We start from the raw sequence: 23000 nt of genomic DNA on the forward strand, positions 1-23000 counted from the left end.
CTAGGCTCTCTTTTTAATTTATAAGTAAAAGCAATTTAAGCATAGGAGAGTGTAAAGTATGTCTTCTGTTCCCCAGAGGCAACCACCATTAAGTACCCTTCCAGAAAACATTCATGCGTATTCAGATATCTTATCTTTGTCACGTAAATGAGAATCATATTTTATATAGTATTCTACAATTAATTTTGCTTAATGTACCTCAGAACTATTTCTCTATTGGCTCATACCCATCCATGGTGCATTTTCAGTCACACTATCCGTTGCAGAACTGCCACAAGTGAATGAACCTTCCTCTGTACAGGGGAGTATGTTTACAGTCCCAGGTAACAGAAACCCAGTTCAAACTGGTCTAAACAATGAGGGGAGGTTTTTGGCTCCTGAAACTGGAAAGTCCGGAGGTGGGGTGAGTTTCAGGGTTGGTTTGATCGGAGTGGCTTAGTGATGTCAACAGGATCTGGTTTCCTTTCTCCTCTCTGCTCTGCCTTCCACGGTGTTCCCATCACCCAAGGCAGCGGGAGGGGAGACCCTCCACAGACAACTTCTGGGCTCACTCTGGTGGGTATGGCATGGGGGTGAAGCCATTGAGGGCAGCCTCCCTTCCCCAAACCCCTGTGCTTGTCCATCGCACTGAAAACGCACGGCAGGGAGAACAGGCTTTTATGGAAGGGGATAAACACTGGGGAGACTGCCAACAACCCCTGCTACTCTTCTGTGGGTGGATGTTTTACTTGGTGCAGTGTTTTGCTCTTACAAGGGCTTATAAAAACCCCGTGGTATGTTATTATTTGAATTACTTCCTAGAAGGGTTTGTAAGAAAAACACGTTTTTTAAAGTTCTCCAGCAAGGTGGGCTAATATCGTAATAAGCGAGTACTCAGAGTTGGGACGTGCCTGTTACTGCCAGGCCATGGCTGCCATGTGTGGCGTATGGACTGGCTGTGGCCAAAGAGGTGGGTGGTCGGGGCACAGTGATGTCTCTCCAAGGACTACCCCAGTAGCCTGTGGCCTACGACAGCACAGATTCCACAGGGAGGCTGAGCCAGATGGGCAAGGGAGCCCAAGCTCTCTGCCTAGGCTTGAGAGATGGCTGGTCACCTAGGAACAGTGATTTTGGGTGGCATTCTTATGTGCAGGTAAGGACATACACTCGAGATTCAGTGCTATCCCGAGGTTGCTCAGGGAGTAAGCTGTAGAGCCTGGGCAGACACAAGCCTGGCATTTGCCAGCCTGGCTATAGCTCTAGGATGTGGCACTTGTGATTCTGGGAGAAGCCTCATCTCACTGAATGCCCTGTTGCCTTGTGATGGGGCTTTGGGGTCAGACAGCTCACTGCTTGATCACTGCCCCCTGACGGCTGGGTTGCTTCTGCTACTGGAAGAGGAGATGTGTGACATGTGACCCAGGGTAAGCGCGGGGTTGGGGGTGGGGAACAGGGAGGTCTTCGCTATGGGGGAGTGCCTCCCCAGTGGAGATGAGGATGGGGCTGTGGTGGGATCTTCTATTTTCTCTGTGGTGCCAGGCCGAGTCCTTTGCGTTAGGACTTGTGGTGGGGAGTACTGAGCCTGAGTTTGAACTTGGGCTCAAAAACAAAAACAAAACACCTTAGTGCCGCAGTTTCTTTATTAATAAAGTGGAGATAATTGTCTTTATTTCACAAGGTTTCTGGGAGTATTACAAGAGTGTAGATGAAAGAGCTTGATAAACTATCGAATCCCCAGTCACTCACCAGCCCTCCTGGCCTTTGGCAAGTTATTTAACCTCTCTGAACCCTTTATGTAAAATAGGGTAAACAATACCCCCACATGGGGTTTTAAGGATTAAATGAGATGAAGCGGGTAAAGCGTTTTAATATAGGCATCCCCAACCTTATTGCTTATATAATTATTGAAGAGGTTTTATCAGTAGCCCATGGTCCCCACCAGGCTGAGCTGCCTGGGTTACATGTGACACAGTTCAAACTTCCAGTCCGGCTGAAATGAAATGACTGACTTCCCTATCCTTTTAAGAACAAGGCCTCGAGGTCTATGGGGAGCATTTGGAGTTCAAGAACTGTTTACTTTCTGTGGCATAGGGTCAGGGTGGCGGGAGAGGGAGTTTCTGCTTGTCTGGAGTGTGGGTCCTGTTAGGAACAAATACAGCCCAAGAAGTTGCCCCTCAAGTTCCCAGAGGAAACAAAGTGGCCCTCATGTGCCAAAGGGAATAGGGCTATCTGCAGAGGCCAGGCCAGGAGAGCTGGCATAGGGCCCATAGCCTGCCTTCCAGGAGGGATGGTCTGTAGGAAAATGGGGTTAGAGTAGCTTGGAATGGGATGGAGGCAAGGGCCTGGAAGCAGGCATCGCTCTGAAAATTGCAGGACATCATGTCTGGATGAGGTGGGTAGTGGTGGTAGTGGAAATGCTGGGACCTGCCCAAGGCCTTGGAGTGTGGGGCTGAGACCAGTGAAGGGGCCTGAAGCTGAGGCCAGTAGGCCCTCCGTTCCCTTCTCATTTCTTGGGCAGCCTCAGTGGACTAGAAGCCTGGTCAGGGAGGGAGGGAGGGAGGGGTGTGTGTGTGTGTGTGACAGAGACAGAGACAGAGAAGTAAGTGCATACGTGCACAGGCTCCCGCTGTGCTTGCTCATGCATCCTCCACCTTCCAGGGGAATTTCTTTGTCTAAAAACATGCGGGAAGTCCCCTAGGGTCAGGAAAGCAGCCAGGTAAACAGTGTCTGCATCAAGGTTCTGTTCTGAGGCAGGGTGAGCCCTGCGATCTCCAGCCTCCAGTGCTGCCTAGCCTGAGTGCCCTCTCTCCTTCCTGTGCCTTTGTAAGGAGCCCTGGGTTGCTGGCCCTGTTTGCTGATGATTCTTTGGTCATTCACCTGTTGAGGTAGAGCAGGCATGCTGTGTTTTCTTTTAGTTTTGGGTCTGTTTTTCTTATGTTTTAAAAATGCACACAGCTGTCATCCAATATGGAAAGAATTGGAGTGGCCTCTGGGAGGGACTGAGCACCCTGTCCCTGCATGAGGCAAGCCCAGTGTAGATGCCTCCTGTTGGGGGTGATGTGAATGGGGCTGGGAGTGGGTTTTGTGTTGCACGGACTGTGGCAAGTCTTCCTCTCCCTGAGCGGTAGTGGTCCTTCCTATGCCCTCTGTTAGAGATACTTGAAAAAAATGGCATTGCTCATATATATATATATTATATATGTACACATCAAAGGCTTTATTTCATTTATTAAATGAGGGAGCGGGTAAGATTAACAACCGGTTTAAAGAGGAAATCACAATGAACTCTAAGTTTATATGGAGTAAAGGGATGTTGAGACTGGCATTGTTTTCAGTGGAAAGGGGTCTATTGAGCCTCATTCAGATGTACTGTATGCATGTCCATAGACAAATATTTTGCATGAACTCTACAACTTCGGGAGTTGTAGAATAGCTCAAAGGCAACAACAGTCTAGAATCAGAATCAGATAAGTGGGTGTGCTCTAAACTGCATAATTTTTCACTGCAGACCCTCAGAATCTTTTTTTGCTTATCCAAATTTCCTTTCACTTCTTGTCCATCTGGCAGAGCCTATTTTTTAAAATAAGACTCAGGCAAGAGATCCAAAAGAGCCAATCTCTCACTGCACAGTGAAGCCTGGGGGCTAGGGTATCTGCCAGGGGCCCTAGGTAAGGGGCACCATTGTGGGAGGTTCCCTGCCCTGGAAACACTAGCTGCCTTCTCATTCGTGACTGATGACTCAGGCCATCTGCTGCTCAGAGAGCCTGGGTATCAGTGAAGCTACTTTAAACTGGATCTCTGTCTATTCCTGTAGACACCTCAGTCATCAGATCCAAAACTGAATTTCTCCTCTTTCCTAACCCCAAATCCCGCCCACACCCACACTCCTCCCCATCTTCTCCCATGTCACCTAAGGGTACCCCCATCTACCAGTGGCCAAATCTAGGATTGTGAGTTTTGCCTGGGCTCTAAGGATGATATCAGCTCCTCCATAGACAAGATCAGGTCACCTATTCAAAAGCTTGACACTCTCATCTAACCAACAGATCCTAACACTTCACTCCCTAGAACAACTGTCATGACAGAGCTCAATGTCATTCTCCTCTTTTTCCTTCCGAATGAGTCCTGGGACTCCTCGTTTGTAATATGTACATTTGAATATCTTTTCAAGCATAACTGCATTTCGAAGTGAGTTTACCTCCCTTCTCTGTGGATCTGGTCAGTGCTGGCTCCCTGAGAGCCAGGGAGCCGTGTGTGTGTGTGTGTGTGTGTGTGTGTGTGAGAGAGAAGCGAGAGAGAAGGCAGGCGCTTTACATTTTTGCCATGTGGTCTTTTTTTCTAGCCCCCTTCTCCCTGTCTTTCTTTCATCCCAAGGCTGCAATAGGATAGATGTCAGCCCCTGGCCTTGGAGACAGCCATAGGAGTGTCCACTGTGGTTCTCAGGGGTGAGGCTGGAACAGGGGAATCTAGGACCAGGACCAGAATTATTTCCTTCAATCCCAAGCAGCTGCTGCTAAGGTGCAATAGTCTGACATCTTCATAAAAATCCTCCTGTGGGCCCAGCGCTACTGGGCTGGTGGGGTATGTCTGGGATTGAGGGAGGGGGAGAGAACTAACCCTGTTTTCTCCATTTACATGAGTGGAAACTGAACAGAACGTGCTTTGCCACAACAGTTGTTGAATGGCAGAGCTGGGTTTACAGCGCACGATTTCCACTCCAAAGAATGTTCTCTGTCCCTCTGATGACACTAATTCACAGGACACCATGAACGAGAAAGTAGGCAGTTGCGGGGCATGCACTGATGTAGCACAGTGAAAGCAGCATAGGGCAAATGAGAGAGTCAGGAACCGATGCCGTTTCCTCAGTGAAATGGGGATAGTAATTCCAACACTGCAGCTTAGGCAAAAGTGAAGTGGTTCTCAAAGCGTGGTCTTTAGACCAAGCTGCCTGGGAACTTATTAAACATGAACATTTTGTTATCTCACTCCAAGGCCAATAAAATCAGAAACTCTGAGACGGAGGCCAGCACTCTTAACCAGCCCTTAGGGGATTCTAATGAATGCTCAAGTGTGAGGACGTTGTGTGAGGGTAGAGTCAGAACAGATTAACCACTATAGCAGCACCCCCTAAACTTTGGTGGCTTCGAAAAAGAAATGCTTGTTTCTTGCTCATGTCACAGTCTCTGGTGGGTTGCAAGGGAGGCTAAGGTGGGGACTGCTCTGTTCCACACAGTCTTTCAGGGAACCAGACTCCTTCTATCTTGTGGTTCCATCCTCTTATAGGTCCTTGGAGTTGGCTCTAGTCAGCTGGTGGTTGGAGAAGAGGATGAGGATCAAGGAAGGGAGCATCTTAGGCATGAGGCCTGCGTAGCCTGCACACCACTTGTGCTCACATCCCATTGGCCAGAACTCAGAAGCCACACTGAGCTATAATAGGCCGGCAAGTATCTAGTTGTGTGCCCAGGAAGAAAAGAGGCCAGATATTGGAGGACACCAGTGGTCTGTGCCCCAAAGTTCCACAGCTTAGGGAAGTGAAGACTGGAACTGGATTTCCTGACTTTCCCAGAATCTCCCTTTGTAGCCAAACCAAGGGTCCAGTCTGCAGTGGGCTGGCTTGCCAGCTTACAGCCTTTGCTCGGCCTTCTCACAGCTCCAGAGAGTACCGTGGAAGTGGTGGGCACATTATCATGCACAGTGGAGGTGTGGACTCCCACAGGATTAGAGCTATGGTTTGTGAGCAGTAGGGGACGGATGACACACTAATTCCTATCAGCGCCCTCCAGGTTTGACACTGGGGAAGTGTGAGCACAGCTGTGTGGCCCTGGAAGGACTGTCCAGCTCAGAGCAAGAGCCCTGAGATTTGGACAGGATGGGAGGGCAAGATCCTGTTAGGTCTCAGCAAGACCTGCATTTTAAGTCTTGGATTCATCAGCCGCTGTGTGACCTTGATAATAAAATTGCCTGCCTCATAATCTTGTTCTGAGAATTAAATGAGATACAAAATGACAGCTTTGGATACAGCGCCTATGTCCACACAGTAGGTGTGTAAGAAATACTAGCAATTCTCTGGTTGCTCCTCTGAGGAGGACATGGGGATGGGGGCCCACGGCTCCCCCTGTGTATGAGAATCTGGCCTGGGAGCTGGGTACACTTGGGTTCTGAAGTGTTTGCAGGGCAGGGGTACTGCATCTTTCTGCTGGTCAAGACAGCCTTAGGGCCTGGTGGGGCTGAGCCTGTGGTTTAGCTGTGACTCTGCAGCTCAGAGGGGCAGCTGGCAGGGCTGACAGACTGTGTAGTCTTTAGTAGGTAGGTACGAGGGGACCTTGGGAGAGCTTTGCAGGTGGCTACTCTGCCTGCCAGGGATGTTGCCCATAATGTAAGCCTCTTTGCCACCTAAGGCCCCAGAGTTGCCTCCTATCCTTTGAGTTAGTAAGAATCAGTCCTGGGCTGAGACTTAGTCAATCCGTTAGGCTGTGCTGAATGGCCTCATTCCAGGGGAATTTAGATGGAGTGGAGAGTTTTCTAATTAGCAGGACTGGGGCTCCAGGAGAGGTTTATGAGGCCGGGGTGTGGGCAAGGGTAGGCCAGCTGTGCAGATAGCAGGTGGAGAGAGGCAGCAGCCGACTCGATACTGCTTCCACCCTGAGGACCCTAAGCTTCCTACTCCACTAACTGTGTGCAGGCACAAGGGACTCGGCATCCTGTTATCAGGGGACTCTCTTCCTCTAGACACTGCCTTTTCACTGTGTCACTGACTTTCCAGAGTGAGGCTAAGGAAGAAGGCTGGGCCAACGAGGATGTGGGATGGCTCATTCAAAGAGACCTGGGGGCTAGGAGGACTTCCTGTGGGAAAGAGGCCATCAAAAAGGGCCCTTAGGGATGGTCTGGCCCAGGTGTGTCACCTTAGTGTCCTGTCCATCTCTGCAGCATCGTGTGTGTGTGTGTGTGTGTGTGTGTGTGAGAGAGAGAGAGAGGAGAGATGAAAGGACATGAGAGAGCATGACGTGGCAGATCACAAGAAGGAAACACGCCACAATACACTGGCCTGGCTGCAGCAATGAACTTAAGCCACTGGCGTGCAATGAACTTAAGTTACGCAAATGGGTGTTTACCGACTCCTATGGAGGGAGGGAGAGTGGATGTTTACAGACTGAGCGATGAGCCAGGCCTTGGGGGCTAGAACGGACTTCACACTGTCAAGGTGTTTTCTCTCCATTGATATCTCTGCTTCTCTCTGCATGTCGGCCCCATTCTCCCCTACTGCATGCAGACTCATTTCTCTGTGGGGAAACACAAGTGCCAGCAGCCCCAAGGTAGTTACTGTATTAGAAAATTAGCCGATTTCTTCCAGTGTTTGTTTATCAGTCCCAGGCCCAAGTCACAGCCTGTCTGGGATTCAGGATTTTCCCCTTTAAACCAGAGGAGTCTAGAGAAACTTGCTGGGCAGACAGAATTAGCTACCACAGCCCACCACCCCCACCTAATATTGTGATTCACCAAGTTAGTGAGGAACTAGTTCCTAGATTAAAGAGCAGAGAAACGGAAGTCACACTGTCACCTACTATGTTCCTGGCTGACTCTCACATATCTTGCCTCATCTATTTAATGCTGACAGAAGCCCTGTGAGGCACCCTGATGACTTACTCAGAGGAAGTAAATGAGTTGTGGAAATGAGGAGGACTGCCGGCTGGTCAGGCCTGGCATGCTGCAGCCGCGGACTCTGAAGCTGTAACCATAAATCTGTGTGTCTGTGTTGTTGTCAGCGTGGGTGGCCCTGCCCTTTAGGTGTACTCTGATCCCACCAATTCCACGGGGGTGAAATCCCCACACTCTCATCATGAATTCTGCTAATTCTGGAGACTCATGCTCCTCGCAGCCTATGTGCCTCCAACTCCTGTACTCCTTAGTGGTCCCTGTTTTGTCCCTGCTCTGTCCTGCAGAATTGGATAAAGTTCACTTTCCCCCTCAAATTAATAATATACTCATAGCAAGTGTTTTGCGAATTGTATCATTTTCATGAAGATTTAGTGCAGCTACTAATTTAGGGAATTAAATTAGTGCAGCCACAATGGAAAAGAGTACGGAGGTTCCTCAAAAAATTAGGAATAGAACTACCATATGACCCAGCAATTCTACTTTTGGTTATTTATCCAAAGGATATGAAAACACTAATTCGAAAAGATATATGCATCCTGATGTTCATTGTGGTATTATTTACAATAGCCAAGATATGGAGCCAAGCTGAATGTCCCTCGATGGATGAATGGATAAAGAAGATGCCATAGATATATATTAGCCATAAAAAAGGGAAATCTTGCCATTTTCGACGTGGATGGATCTTGAAGGAATTATGCTAAGTGAGATAAGTCAGACAGAAAAAAATACCATGTGATTTTACTTACATGTAGAATATAAAAAACAAACAAAAAACCAAAACAAATTCATATACACAGACAATAGTTTAGTGGTTACCAGAAGGAAAAAAGGGCAGAGGGAGGGCAAAATGGGTAAGGGAGATCGATTGTATAGAGAAGAATTGAAATTAGACTTTTGGTTGTGAGCACAGTATGTGGTATAAACATGTTGAATTATAATGTTGCACACCTGAAACTCGTGTTATAAACCAATCTTACCTCAATTAAAAAAACAGGATGTCAGAAACATGGTGGAGTGAGAAATGTCACCAGATCTCTCCCCTTGAAACAACAATAAGCTGAACATCTAAAACTCAACAAAAAACACCCAACGTGTGTGCACACAAGGACGTCTGAGAGAGAGAGAGAGAGAGATCTGTGCATAATAGCTACCAAAGGTCAGAACCCTGGGAGTTGGGAGGTGGACCGAAAGAAACAAAGAAGCTGCCTGTCACAGCTGGAGCTCCCAGCAGGAGGAGGGGGAGGGGTGAAGGTGTGACAGGTTTCCTGAACAGCTCTGCCTGGGAGAGCTGTGAGCTCCACACAGCAGCAGTGCCCAGGGATCAGGGCAGAAAGCAGAGAAGTGGGGATTGTAGAAAAGTGGGGATGGCAGAGAAACAACTGTTGATTATTACCATCTGCGGTTGCAAAAACAAGGCTGAGCCGCAGCCCCAACCCAGAAAGCCCCTCCCCTCATACCCTCCGAGCCGGAACACTACGGAGCCCCAGGGGAATTTGAGCAAGTGCTACTGAAACTGTCACTAATACTGACAGGGTCTGAGACTGAGGGTAGCAAGCATAATTAAATATTTATAAGAAAAGAAAAAGCATTATTAAGACTTTATATAAAGCAGGGATCCAAGAGGCTTAGATGCCACCTACTGGAAACTAAAAGAAAAATGCCTTTTTTTGCAATAGGTTAAAAAGAGACCTTTATATAATAAATCTTTTTCCTGAAAAAAAGTAGAATACACTTCTATTAATGCCCAGGTAGAGAAATAGTCCATTAAATACCATGAACAACCAGGTGACAAGGCAGCTCAGAAAGAAAGAGAAAAATTTCCAGAAAATAAGCTTAAAGACAGAGAATATGAAACTTAAATGATAGTGAATTCAGGATGGTACTTCTGAAAAAACTCAGTGAGATCCAAAATAATATCAACAATTTCAGGAATTGAAAAAAAACAACTAGATCAGCAGAATGAGTTCTTTAGCAAGGAGATTGGAACTCTCAAAAAGAGCAAAATAGAACTTCTGGATATTAAGAACACACTGAAAGAGATGAAAAATGAAAGCGCAAGATTGGGAAATAGAGTCGACCAAATGGAGGAAAGGATCAGTGATATCGAAGACAGAAATCTAGAAATAGAAGGAAGAAGAGAGAAACCGAAGAATGAAAAATAATGAAAGAGAAATACCAGAACTAGCTGATACAATCAGGAAAGGAAACGAGAATAGTAGGCATTCTCGAAGGGGAGGAAAAGTTGCAGGGATTAGAAAGCATTTTCAGACAAATAGTTGACAAGAATTTCCCAAATTTAAGGAATGAACTGGAGCTTGGAATTCAGGCAGTCAACAGAACACCCAATTATCTTAACCCAGAAATGCCTTCTCCAAGACACATTGTATTAAAATTATCAAAAATCAACAACGAATTCTCAAAGCAGCCAGGAAAAAGAAGACGGTAACCTATAAAGGGAAACCTGTTAGATAATTGTCGGACTTCTCAGCACAAACCTTACAAGCCAGAAAGGAGTGGAATCAAATATTCAAACTATTAACTGAAAGAAACTACCAGCCAAGAATAATGTATCCAGCTAAACTCTTTTTTAGATATGAAGGTGAAATAAAGACCTTTCCAGACATACAAAAATTGAGGGAATTCTCCACTACAAGGCACTACAGGAAATACTGAAAGGTATCAGCTCAAAATGACAAAAAAATACATAACTATAAGTAAGGCGACTAACAGGCAGATAGAAGCAGAGGAGTGCAACCCTTATTAAGAACAGGGCATTATAAGCTTAAACAATAAGAAGAGATTTGCTATAGCAAGATAGTAATGAACGTTCAGCATACATAGGGACAAATTGAGACAATGATAACAGAAAAGGGGAGGATTGAAAGATCCAGATTTGCAAAGAGGAATGGAGATGAGGCACACACAGAAGAAGATGGACTATTCTCTCTATATATCTATCCTGTACATATTCGTAATGGTAACCACACATCAAAGATTCAGAAATGAAGTATATAACAAAACAAGAAGGATCAGAGGAAAAATCCACAAACCCAACCAAAACAAACAAACAAAAGAAAAACAGGCACACAAGGACAAGGAAGCAATGGAAACACCAAGCTACCAGAAAGCAAAACATAAAATGGCTATAGGAAAACCTCATATTTCAATACTCACCCTAAATGTAAATGGACTGAACTCATCAATAAAAAGCACAGAGTTGCAGAATGGATCAAAAAACAAAGCCCAACCATATGCTGCTTCCAGGAGACACATCTCGGTTCCAAAGACAAATATAGATTCAAAATGAAAGGGTGGAAAATAACATTTCAAGCAAATGGCATTCAGAGAAAAGCGGGAGTAGTCGTACTAATGTCGGATGAAATAGACTTCAAAATCAAAAAAGTAAAGAAAGATACTGAGGGATAATAATAAAGGGAATCATACACCAAGAAGACATAACACTTATTAATATCTATGCTCTCGATCAGGGAGCCCTGAAATATGTAAAGCAATTACTAACAGAACTAAAGGGAGAAACAGACCAAAACACTGTCATAGTAGGGGACCTAAATCCCCCAGTTTTGGATATGGACAGATCATCCAAATGGAAAGCAATAAGGAAATAACATCCTTAAATGACACATTAGACCAACTGAATATAATTGACGTTTACAGAGCTTTTCATCCCCAAACAACTGCTTATACATTCTTCTCTAGTGCACATGGAACATTTTCCGGGATTGACCACATACTGGGACACAGAGATAGCCTCAACAAATATAAGAGGGTTGAAATCATACCAACCATATTCTCTGATCATAATACTTTGAAACTAGAGCTCAACTGCAAAAATAAAGCAAGAAGAACAAATACATGGAGATTAAACAACATGCTACTAAAGAATGACTGGATCAGAGAGGAAATAAAAAGAGAGATCAAGAGATACATAGAAACAAATGATAATGATAGTACAACATATCAAAATGTTTGGGATATGGTGAAAGCGGTAAAAGAGGAAAGTTCATATCATTACAGGCCTACCTCAAAAAAACAAGAACAAACCCAAATAAACAACCTAATGCTTCATCTTAAAAAACTAAAAAAGGAAGAACAGATGGACCCTAAAGTCAGCAGAAGAAAAGAAATAATCAAAATTAGAGCAGAAATAAATGAAATTGAAAACAAACAAACAAAAAAACATAGATAAATGCAACAAAGAGCTGGTTCTTTGAGAAGGTTAATAAAATTGACAAACCCCTGGCTAAAGAAAAAAGAGAAAGGACACAAAACCAGGGATAAAGGAGGAGAAATTATGACAGACACCACAGAAAAACAAAGGATCATATATGAATACTATGAAAAAGTATATAACACCAAATTTAATAACCTAGAAGAAATGGACCAGTACTTAGAAAAGTACAACCTTCCTAGACTGAATCAAGAACTGAAAAATCTAAATAGACCGATTAGCAGTATGGAAATTGAAACAATCATCAAAAACCTATCAAAAAGTAAAAGTCCAGGACCAGATGGCTTTACCAGTGAATTTCACCAAACATTCAAAGATTTAATACCTATTGACCTCAAACTTTTCCAAAAAATCAAAGAGGAGGCAACACTTCCCAACTCATTTTATGAGGCCAATATTATCCTGATACCAAAACCTGGTAAAGGTAACACACAAAAAAGAAAACTACAGACCAATATCTCTCATGAACACAGATGCAAACATCCTAAGTAAGATACTAGGGAACTGAATACAGCAACATATTAAAAAGATTATACACCACGATCAGGTGGGCTTCATCCCAGGGTCACAGGGATGGTTTAACATACACAAATCGATTAAAGTGATACATCACATAAACAAATTTAAAAAATAAGAATCATATGATCATATCAATAGATACAGAAAAAGCCATTGACAAGATACAGCATCCATTTATGATCAAAACACTTAACAAAATAGGTATAGAAGGAAAGTATCTTAACATAATAAAGGCCATATACAACAAACACTCAGTCAACATTATACTTAATGATGAAAAACTAAAAATCTTCCCTCTAAGATCAGGAACAAGGTGAGGCTGTCCACTATTACCACTGTTATTCAATATAACATTGGAGGTCCTAGCGAGTGCAATCAGGCAACAGAAAGATATAAGAGGCATCCAAATAGGAAATGAAGAAGTCAAACTGTCACTATTTGCAGATGACGTGATTCTCTATATAGAAAACCCTAAAGACTCCACAAGAACACTACTAGAAACAATAAGTACATGCAATAAAGTCTGGATACAAAATCAGTGTTCAAAACTCCATAGTGTTCCTAAACTCTAATAATGAATTGTCAGGAAAACGAAGTGGAAAAACAATTACTTTTGCAATTGCAACAAAAGAATAAAATACCTGGGAATAAATATAACGAAACACATGAAGGACCTATATGATGAAAACCATAAGACCCTATTAAAAGAAATTAAAGATATAAAGAAATGGAAAGATATCTCGTGTTCTTAGATGGAAGAATCAACATAGTTAAAATAATCTTATTACCTAAAACATTATACAGATTTGATGCAATCCGCATCAAAATCCCATTGGCATTTTTTAAAGAAATAGAACAAAAAACCATCAGATTCATGTGGAAACACGAAAGACCCTGAATCACCAAAGCCATCCTGAGAAAAAAGAATGAGTCTTTAGAAAAACAGATACACAGACCAATGGAACAGAATTGAGAGTCTAGAAGTAAACCCATGTATATATAGGCAAATAATTTTCAACAAAAGACCCAAAAACATACAGTGGAGAAAGGAAAGCCTCTTTCATAAATGGTGCTGGGAAAACTGGAAAGCCACCTGCCAAAGAATGAAACTAGACTGTTGTCTATCACCACACACCAAAATTAACTCAAAATGGATTAAGGACCTGAATAGAAGACCTGAAACAATAAAGTGCATAGAAGAAAATGTGGGAACTAAACTCATGGACCTTGGATTTAAAGAGGATTTTATGAATTTGACCTCAAAGGCAAGGGAAGTAAAAGCTAAAATAAATGAATGCGACATCAATCTAAAAAGCTTCTGCACAGCAGAAGAAACCGTCAACAAGGTAAAGAGAAAGCCATCTGAATGGGAAAATATATTTGCAAGCAAGGCCTCCGATAAGGGCCTAATATCCAAAATATACAAAGAACTCATACAATTCAATAACAACAACAGCAACAACAACAAACAAACAATACAATCAATTAATGGGCAGACGATCTGAACAGATACTTCTCCTAAGAAGACATACAAATGGCCAGCAAATATATGAAAAGATGCTCAACATTGCTAGCCATTAGGGAATCAAAACCACAATGAGATACCATCTCACACCTGTTAGAATAGCTGTTATCAATAAGACAAGTAATAAGAAGTTTTGGAGAGGATATGGAGGAAAAAAAACCTTCACTATTGGTAGGACTGCAAATTGGTAAAGCTACTATGGAAAACAGTATGCAGTTTCATCAAAACACTAAGAATTGATCTGCCATATGATCCAGCAATCCCTCTACTGGGTATTTACCCCCAAAACTTGAAAACCTATATCCAAAAAGATATTTGCACTCCGACGTTCATAGTAGCATTATTCACCGTGGCCAGGACATGTATATTCGTCACCCATAGTTATATATATATGTATGTATATATATACATACATATATGTGTGTGTGTGTGTGTGTGTGTGTGTATCAAACAAACAAAAAAAACAATTTGGGGCAGGGTGGTCCACAGCCTCCTGTTGTGTGGCTTTCTCAATCACTTTTTCTGCTTTCATCTCTACCAGTCAGGATCCCTGACTTCTAGTCGTGTTATATGGAGCAACTGAGCTCACCCCAGCTTGCCTCCCAAATGTGCATATCCAAACATAGCGACGTTTCTAGATCTTGGGCCTTTCCTTTTAATTGTATCTCCTTACTCTCCTTAGAACGAAGTGGTGATTAAAATGTTGTTTTCCCTGATGTATAAAACTTGGTCCATACTACACATAATATTTTACGGCTTGCTTTCCTCCTTAGTAATACAGTGTGAGCACCCTTTTAAGCCAACAAAAATTTTTCTCAGTATCATTTCTAATGGCTGTAGAGCATTTTATCCTGAGATGTGCCATGATTTATTTATTTAAATTCTGTTTATTGAACTCATCAATTGTTTTGAAATTTTTACTACTAATATGTGGTAATTATTCTTATATATGCCACAGAATCCCCAGAGATCATAACTTCTGAGGGATGTCCTGGTAGGATCCAGTAACAGGAGAGGATCTAGTTAATTATATCTGTTCTGCTTATTGAATGAATATCCATCCTCTCCCTCATATTATTTACCATCATTTTGATCATATATTAAATTATTACATATGTATTTAGATCTGCACCTGGGCTTTCTCACTTCAATCTGCCCATTCTTGTGTCATAACTGAAATGTTTGATTATATACATTTGAATCCTGAAGTACAGTTTACTTTTCCTCACTATTCTGTAGGCCATTCTCATTCTGTTCTTTGGCTAACATGGGAGTCATTTTATCAAGCCTCTCTCCCACTTCCCAATTAATTTTTAAGTTTGGCTTGAAATTGTATTCAATGTATAAATTAATTTGAGATTTTATTAGCCATGTATGAATGCAGAACCTGGAAATTTAGCATTTTAAAACAATGCATATACATATATATCCATCTCCTACCCTTTCTGAGGGTCAGGGATCTAGGAATGGCTTTGCTGAGTGATTCTGGCTCAGAGTCCCTGGTGGGTTTCAGTGCAGCTGTTGGCCAGGGTTGCAGCCTCACCTGACCAGATCCTCTGCCAACTTTGCTCATGTGACTGCTGGCAGAGGCTTTAGTTCCTCACCATGTGGGTCTTACAACATGGTTTCCCCAGAGTGAGTGATGAAGGGAGGAGAGAGAACCCAAAACGGAAGCAGAAATGTCTTTTATCACGTAATCACAAAAGTGACAGATCATCACTTCTGGCATATTCCATTGATCGCACAGACCAGCCCTGATAAGTGTGAGAGGGGCCACACAGGGCCATGAATGCCAGGAGGCAGGGATCATCAGAGCCACCTTGGATGCTTACTAACACAGAAACGAACTGCACACTTTTCAGTATTAGATCTTTCTGACTGTGAATGTGTTATGTTCCTATACCAATTTAAATCCTAAATATGTTCTCTTCAGTGAATATTTTTACTTTTCTTCATACAGGTCCCCACATTGTTTGTTAAATTCATTCCCAGTATTTCATATCTGGTTCTGATATGAACGAGATCTTTTTTACATTGTATTTTCTAAGCAGTTACTTGTTGCAGTCATACAGGGACACCATTGATTTTTAAGGCCATGATTTTTTCAGTAGAGCTTAACTGGTGATAAGGCAGAAACTGCTCTAGACTTTCACTAAGCCCTTAGATAACAAAACTGAGACCAGGTGAGATCCTAAATGTGCTCTTGGGAGCAGTTTCTCCAAGTGACTATGTGCTGGGGACGTGGGTGAAATAGAAAAAGAGTTCTCCTGTAGCTGATCCTTATGTGGCTGTGGTGAGGCATTCCCAAAGCCAAGATGATGGGGTTCTTTGGACATCACTTAGCTCTGCCTTTGAGGGAGCCTATGGTCAGGGCACGAGGGAACAGCCAGGGCAGGTGGCCTATGGCAGGGCTATCAGCCCACCTAGTACCCCACGGATGCAGCCCATATGCCCATGACTCCCAGGTCCATGTTTCCAGCAACCTCTCCCTAGAGTCCTGTCCTGGACACCTCCTCAGCATTTGCACAGGCTCTAATTAATTCCTCTACGAAAGTTCCTTCATTCATTTTCTTTTCCAATAGGTATTTTTCTAGCACCTACTGCATGCCAAGCAATGTTCTAAGCCCTGAGGACCTCAGTGAAACACCTGTGTCCTTGTGGTGCTTGTTCTCTACTAAGGAGAGAGAAAAATGCAACAAACAAGTAAAATGCCTGATGTGTCTGTGGAAAGCCAAGGAGGAGGATGGTGATGGTGAGGGAAGGAGCGTGGTGGGAGGGGCTATCTTAGGAGGCAGAGGTAGGCGGGGTGCAGAGGGGTAGCGATACAGATGATCAAGGGCTTTATGGGTCCCTGTAAAGACTTGGGCTTGGACTCTCAATAAAATAGGAGCCACTGCAAGGTTTACAGTAGGGAATGACATGATCTGATTTAAAAAGATTTTAGGTGGAAGCAGAGATACCTGATATGAGGCTCTGGGATGAGGATTGTCTCCCATTTCTGCCCTCCTTGGTCCCCACTGGCAACTCCGTTGCGGTCCTTATCTCCGCTCTCCTAGACTTTGGCCAAAGTCCGCTGACTATTCTCCTTGCTTCTTGTTCTTCCAGTCTCCTCTCCACATCAGTGCCAGAGCTGTCTGACAAATGCCTCCAAGCCCTTCTCCAGCTTAGAAACCTCTGGTGACATAAACTGTTTATCCATTCCAATAGTCTAGCCTTCCTGGTTAAGGAGGTTTGGCTTTGCTCACCTCTGTTCCTCTTTGGGGGTTGGTGCCATTGTAAACAACGCTGTGCATGCGGCTCCCTGGTCCACCAGCACTAACCTCTGGAGGCCAATTTTTTGGAGTCACATTTTTTAGGACTTTTGAAATACATTTTATTTCGGTCATATGAATTATATGTGTATCTTATTCACTGGATAAAACAATATGAAATTATCTAACGTGGTCTCCCTTCCCCTTCCAAGAAGAAAGCAAAAAAACCATGTGTGTTCCTCCATAATTTTTCCTTTGTCCACACAAAAGTAATCAAATATAAAGACGTTAAAAAATGGATTACACTGTGCACAATATTCTGCATGTCGCCTTTTCATTTTATCTGCAGTGGATATTGTCCCTCGCCAAAGCAGATATATCGATCCCATTCTTTGTGACAGGTGTGGAGTTCCACACTGGGAGGCCTCTCACCCCACAGTGGGGACATTTAGGTGGTTTCCTGTCGGTTGCACAACATCGTGTGCGCGCACTCTCCGCGCCAGAAGAAACTGCGTTAGCATGCAAAATTAAACACATCACATCCGCCAATGAAAAATGAAAACAAAATGAAACCAGTTGAAAGGTGGCAGAAAATCGTGTTTGAATACCCCAGGGTCCCCTAGCCACGTTTTCAGTCGCTGTGTACTCCCCCGGCGGAGCCGTCGCAGAATCCTTTCGTGCGCTGCCCATGACACTGGTGTCTGAGCCATTAACGACTGCTGTGACCCCCCCTCCCATGGCAGGGAAGGGGACCCCCTCCACTCAGGTCCCGGCGGGCCCCCGCGCGCTTAGCCCCAGTCTCCCCACACGCAGGCGGTCCCACTCCTCGCGATCGCCAGGGAGCGCCCCAGGCCGGACCGAGAGGCCTCCTTCACGACCGGGGGCGGGTTGGCTTGCGGTCGCAAGGCGGGAGGTGGCGCTCCCAGCCGCGCCCGCTCCAGAGCGTCTTTCCGGAAACCGGATCCAATGCACGCCTCGGCTGCGCCCGGCGGCTTGGCCTCCTGCCCCACTGACCTGGGATTGCCGGGTAGCACCCTCCCCCACTGTGGCACAGAACTAGGCGCTTCCACCCACCCTCTCCCAATGGTGTCACTACCGCAAGAACGACACCATCACCAATCCGCCAGTGGGCCGGACATCACACCCACAGGCAATCTGCTCATTCCTGTTGCTCTGTACAGTGCTCTCCCTCCCCTCGTCACGTAGGAAACCGGGGGACCCAGAAAGAAGGAGGGAAGCTGCCACCAGGAGGCTAACCTCCCCTTGTCTCCTCTCTGGACTCTGGACACCCACCCAGCCACAGCCAGGGCACTAAAGAAAAGAGTTGTGTGGGAGGCAAGAAGAGGCCGGGGAAGGCTCTGGGCCTGTGAACTTGAGGGGCGCCAGGACACCGAATGGTGGTAGTAGCTGTAAGGTCTGAGGTGGGCAGGAGAAGAGAGGGTGGAGTGGGAGTCCAGGGCCCCTGAGCTACTTGGCAGGAGCCTCTGTATAGAGGCTTCAAGTTCTGGGTCACAGTGGGACAAGCCAGCTAGATCTGGGGGAAGGGCAGCCTGGCGCTCCACACGTTTTGATGCCGTGGGCTTAAGGCTCATCTGAACCCACTTAATTCTTCTTCTTGTATATTAACCTTGCAGAGAGAGAAGAGCTCCCACTCACACCTTCATTCCATTGCTCTTGGGTGCCTGATCCACCTTTGGTCCTTGAGAGGGAAGGGGACATGAAAATCACTGATCCATCCAGACCACAGTGCCAAACCTTTGTTTTTTCCTGGTCCAGTTACTTTTTCAAACCGTTAAAAGATGCAAAGTTGCAAGTCGATGTCAAATTTGAAAATTGAGTAGAGTCTCAATGTGGCAACATATTGATTGCATAGCCACGGGCAAATCACTTACCTTCTCTGAACCCCAATTTCCTTATCTGAATATGAGGGTGGTTGTGAGTAGCTCTGTGCACCTCTTAGGCTGGGATTTTGGTCTCAGCAACAGCAGCTCCTGCGCATCTGAAAGCGACATCTCACCCTATTTAGGGTGCTTCAGGCTCAAGGCACAGAGAAGGTACAGTTTCATTCTTTCTTTTTGGTCATCTCCAGACACCTGCAACAAACAACAAAAAGATCAATAACAGAAAATGAGGATCACTCTGTCAGTGCAGGCATAGCTTTAGAACCTCATTATAGGAAAAGGGGAGAATCCTCTCCCCTTTGTGTCCTTGAATTCCATGATAATGACCCTTCAGTTGTCTCTCATGATTTCATTTTGTTTTCTTTCTTGGATATAACACAGCTAGGAGGAAAGCTCTTTCCCCGCCTCAGGCGGAGTTTTAAAAGCATTACCTAAGGATGCCAAATGTCCTGGTAAAGGAGATTGGAAATGTGGAGCAGGTGGAGGGAGAGGCTGAGGATCCTAAAAGCTGCTGGCTGGCTACTCTGTCCTGTTTGAAATTGGTTCAAAAGATATGGAATTAGTAGGCAAAGCGGCCTCCTTCTCCTCTTCTTACCTGCAGAGGAGAGATCGGTTCCTGGCTGGCCGGGGCAATGTCATTGATACAGCTGGTGTCATTGTTACCTTCCACTAACAGATCACTTGACACCTGTGGCTCAGGCAGGGTTGGGCCTGGGCATTGCCCTGCGGAGCCAGGGGCTTTGACCCTCCTTATTGTCCTGGAACCCCAGGGGAGGCCAAGACACAGACGCTGCTTGGATATAGTGCTTGGTAACTCAGCAGAAGGACTAGATTGCTCCTGGTGCCTGCTCCCCCTTGCAGGGTCTCAGCTACTTCTTAGCTTCTTGCCGCTTGGCCCTTGTTGCTGTCTTAGAGGAGATGAGTTTATTGCTGGCTGGGAGCTGAGACAGAGTGACAATGCTCCACAGAGAAGGGGCACTGAGAGTGGCCCTGGAGTGAGGAGCCAGGGTGAGGAGTAGCCTGGAGTGTCCCTCCTGGCCAGACTTCCCCAGCTGACTGCCCTTCTGGTGTGTGCATCCAGGTGGCACCATGCTGCAGCAGATCCTGCATGACATGTACATCGACCCTGAGCTCCTCGCCGAGCTCAGTGATGTGCAGAAGCACATCCTCTTCTACAAAATGCGAGAGGAGCAGCTGAGGCGCTGGAGGGAGCGCGAGGCTTGGGAAGCCCTGGCCCAGGCTGAGGGCCTCAGGCCCTCAAAAGTCAAGCGAGGTATGTGCTGGGGAGTCACCGAGGGGCCAATTATTGATGCCAGGCTAGGTTCTTTAAAATGGGCACTGGTGTGATGTGGGCTTGGGGCTCGAAATCCTTGTTCTGTGAGTGTCCAGTTCCATTAGCCCAGGCCTTTAACTTTTGACCAGGTCTGTAGGGCTCTGAGGTTGCAGAAGGGGCTACTCAGGAACTGTGATGGGGTTGTGGAATGTTGTGGAAGGACCCAGTTCTGGGAAGACACCATCAGGATCTCAGACTGTCTCAGACGCAGTTGGTGATTGCCCAGTGAAGAAGAAGGCATATTCTTGACCCTTACCTGTGGTTCTAGGACAGAGACCAAGGTGCAATGAGGACACAAAGTTGCTTCCTCCCTTGCGTGAGTGGCATAGTGGTTCTCAGGGCCAGCATTGTGCACCATGCCCTCCTCCCTGCTGTGAGAGAGGATACCCCATTGTGCATGTGGAAGAGAGGGTATCAGGGAATGCCCTGCACAATGAATACTGGTCCCAAATGTCAGTACCAATGTCAGACAAGAAGCAAGGGCCAAACATACATTTCAGGTGGCTTACGTGCTGCCACGTGCCAGTCAAACCTGGAGGCTGGTACACCTGTGAAGGAAGGTGCCCTGAAGCAGGCAGGCTACTGAGGCTTGGGACTAGACTCAGAATCCTGCTGGGAATGGGCCTCTATGTGGATGTTGCACTTCAGAGTTTGCTGAACTCATTCATCTCTCTCGTTTGCTCCACTTGGCTTCTCTCTGTTCGCCAGAGTGAAGTGCTGACTTGATCTGTTAAAAGTTTTCAATCAGGAAGAAAGTTCTGTTTCTGGACTGGGCATACTGACCCTGTGGAGACCAAGCTCCTGCTCTCCACTCCAGGCTCGCTGCTGGACAGTCCCTGCCATGGGCCACAGGCCACTCTCACCCTTCTGGATATGCTTGCTCTAGCCTCTGTCTTTGCAAGTGTAGTTTTTCCTTTTAGAATGTCCCCTTGCCTTCATCCTCCTGACAAACTTCTTTAGGACTAGCCCCAGCCCCCAGGAGTCTTGTGGGGATGCTAGTGGCACGGGGAAGTACATGTTCCTCTGCAGCTGCTTAACATGTGGGACCTACCTCTGCCCTAGCACTTGCCACACTGTCACTGCCATTCATCATCTGTTTGCCTGGCTCTCCCAGGGGACTTAAAGCCATTGGAGCATGAGGCCATACTCCATTCTGTCTTCCATCCCCAAGTCTAGCACAGAGCTGGTACAGAGTGTTAAAATTCCCATTTCGATCAAGACACAGTAGGACCCCAAGGGGGCAGAGCTATGACTTGGCTGTGCGTGGCTGGGGCCTTCCAGGCCAGGCTGTGCTGGCAGCTGCATCACTAGCTGGTAAAAATGATGGGCTGCTTTTCCAGCCCCTCTCAGCCTGAGCCCTGGGGCCTCACATCACCTATACAGTGGCTCTTCTGGGAGGAAGACAGATGCCTGAAAATTTAACTGCAAAAATATTTTTCTGGTGATTTGTCACACATTGACATCTACATTTTCATGTATAAATTATACATTAAACTCATTTGGGTTTCTAGCGTAGATGACTCTTTTTCCGGATAATTAATTTTCTGATTTATAAGGAATGGAAAAGAGGAGGAAACACACTGAGGAACGAGTGTATTCCAGGTCAGGATCCCATTCTAATCTCAGCTCTTTCCTTCAGTCCTGCCTGCTGAACTGTCTGGGCAGATAAGGGTGCTGGCTGTGCTCCAAAGGCTGAAGAGCTTCCTGCTACAGGGTCCAGGATACACAGTACCTGCTTCCTATCCTCGGCTCATGACAATGAAGGGTTTCATCAACCCCCTACTACCTTGTCAGTGAGCTTCACATTTACCTGGTGCTTCCCCTCTGGGGAGGCACGTAACATTATGTTCCTGCTAGCTTTAAGCCATCCCCCCTCCCTGCCCCAATATTCTCCCACAGCCCTGTGACCCCATTTCAGATGAAGAAGTGAAAGAATTCATCCAAAATCACCTAGATACTAAGAAATGAAGTCGGAATGCACATCCTGTGACTTTGACCTTGGGTCCCGATGTTATCTTTTCATTTACTTCTGAAGTATGTCTTTAGTTCAACAAATGATTGTTGCTACATTCATTTGTTCATTCATTCACTCTTATCCAACATTACTAAGTGCTGACTTTGGTGAACTGGACAGAACTTTGACCTTTAAGACCGTGGGTAGACAGAACACAGGGAATACAGCCAAGTGGAATGCCAGGAGCGAGGCTCGGTGCAAAGCAGCCGCATGGTGGCTCAGGGCAGGAGTGCGTGGAGACAGGCTTCATTGGCTAGATATTTTCTCTTCTTTACCTTCACAGGAACCCCCTTTCCAGTTTTTGCCCCCTCCCTAACTAGTTTGTCCTGAAGGAAGCATCTGCTGTGTCCTGTTGTCATGTTCAGCCTAAAATAATATTCTGTCTCTTCCTGCCCATTGCCCTCAGTCCTGGTTGTCCCTTACAGCTTCCCTCCCACCCTCTCTTTTCTGAGGACATTTCTCAGCTCCAGCAGGCTTGACCTCACTATTCCTAGGGCTCAGGCACTGCAGGGTGGGGCAGGGCAAGGTGTTTCCTGTCTCTGAGAATCTATCTGCTCTCCTGCCCAGAGAGGG

The 23000-nt window shown here is 45.5% G+C and overlaps 1 protein-coding gene across 4 annotated transcripts in view; it reads left to right on the top strand.

Moving 5' to 3' along the window:
- The first annotated feature begins 19181 nt into the window (after positions 1-19181).
- SH2D4B (SH2 domain containing 4B) overlaps positions 19182-23000 on the top strand; it is a 125131-nt gene continuing 121312 nt past the window's right edge. For all 4 annotated transcript variants that reach the window (XM_039872253.1, XM_039872254.1, XM_039872255.1 and 1 more), the window contains exon 1: positions 19182-20353. In XM_039872253.1, coding sequence (XP_039728187.1) covers positions 20170-20353 — 184 coding nt within the window. In that variant the 5' untranslated portion in view covers positions 19182-20169. The remainder of the gene's footprint in view (positions 20354-23000) is intronic.

This window comes from Pteropus medius, unplaced genomic scaffold (assembly GCF_902729225.1).
Source record: "Pteropus medius unplaced genomic scaffold, Ma_sr-lr_union100, whole genome shotgun sequence".
Lineage (NCBI taxonomy): Eukaryota > Metazoa > Chordata > Mammalia > Chiroptera > Pteropodidae > Pteropus > Pteropus medius.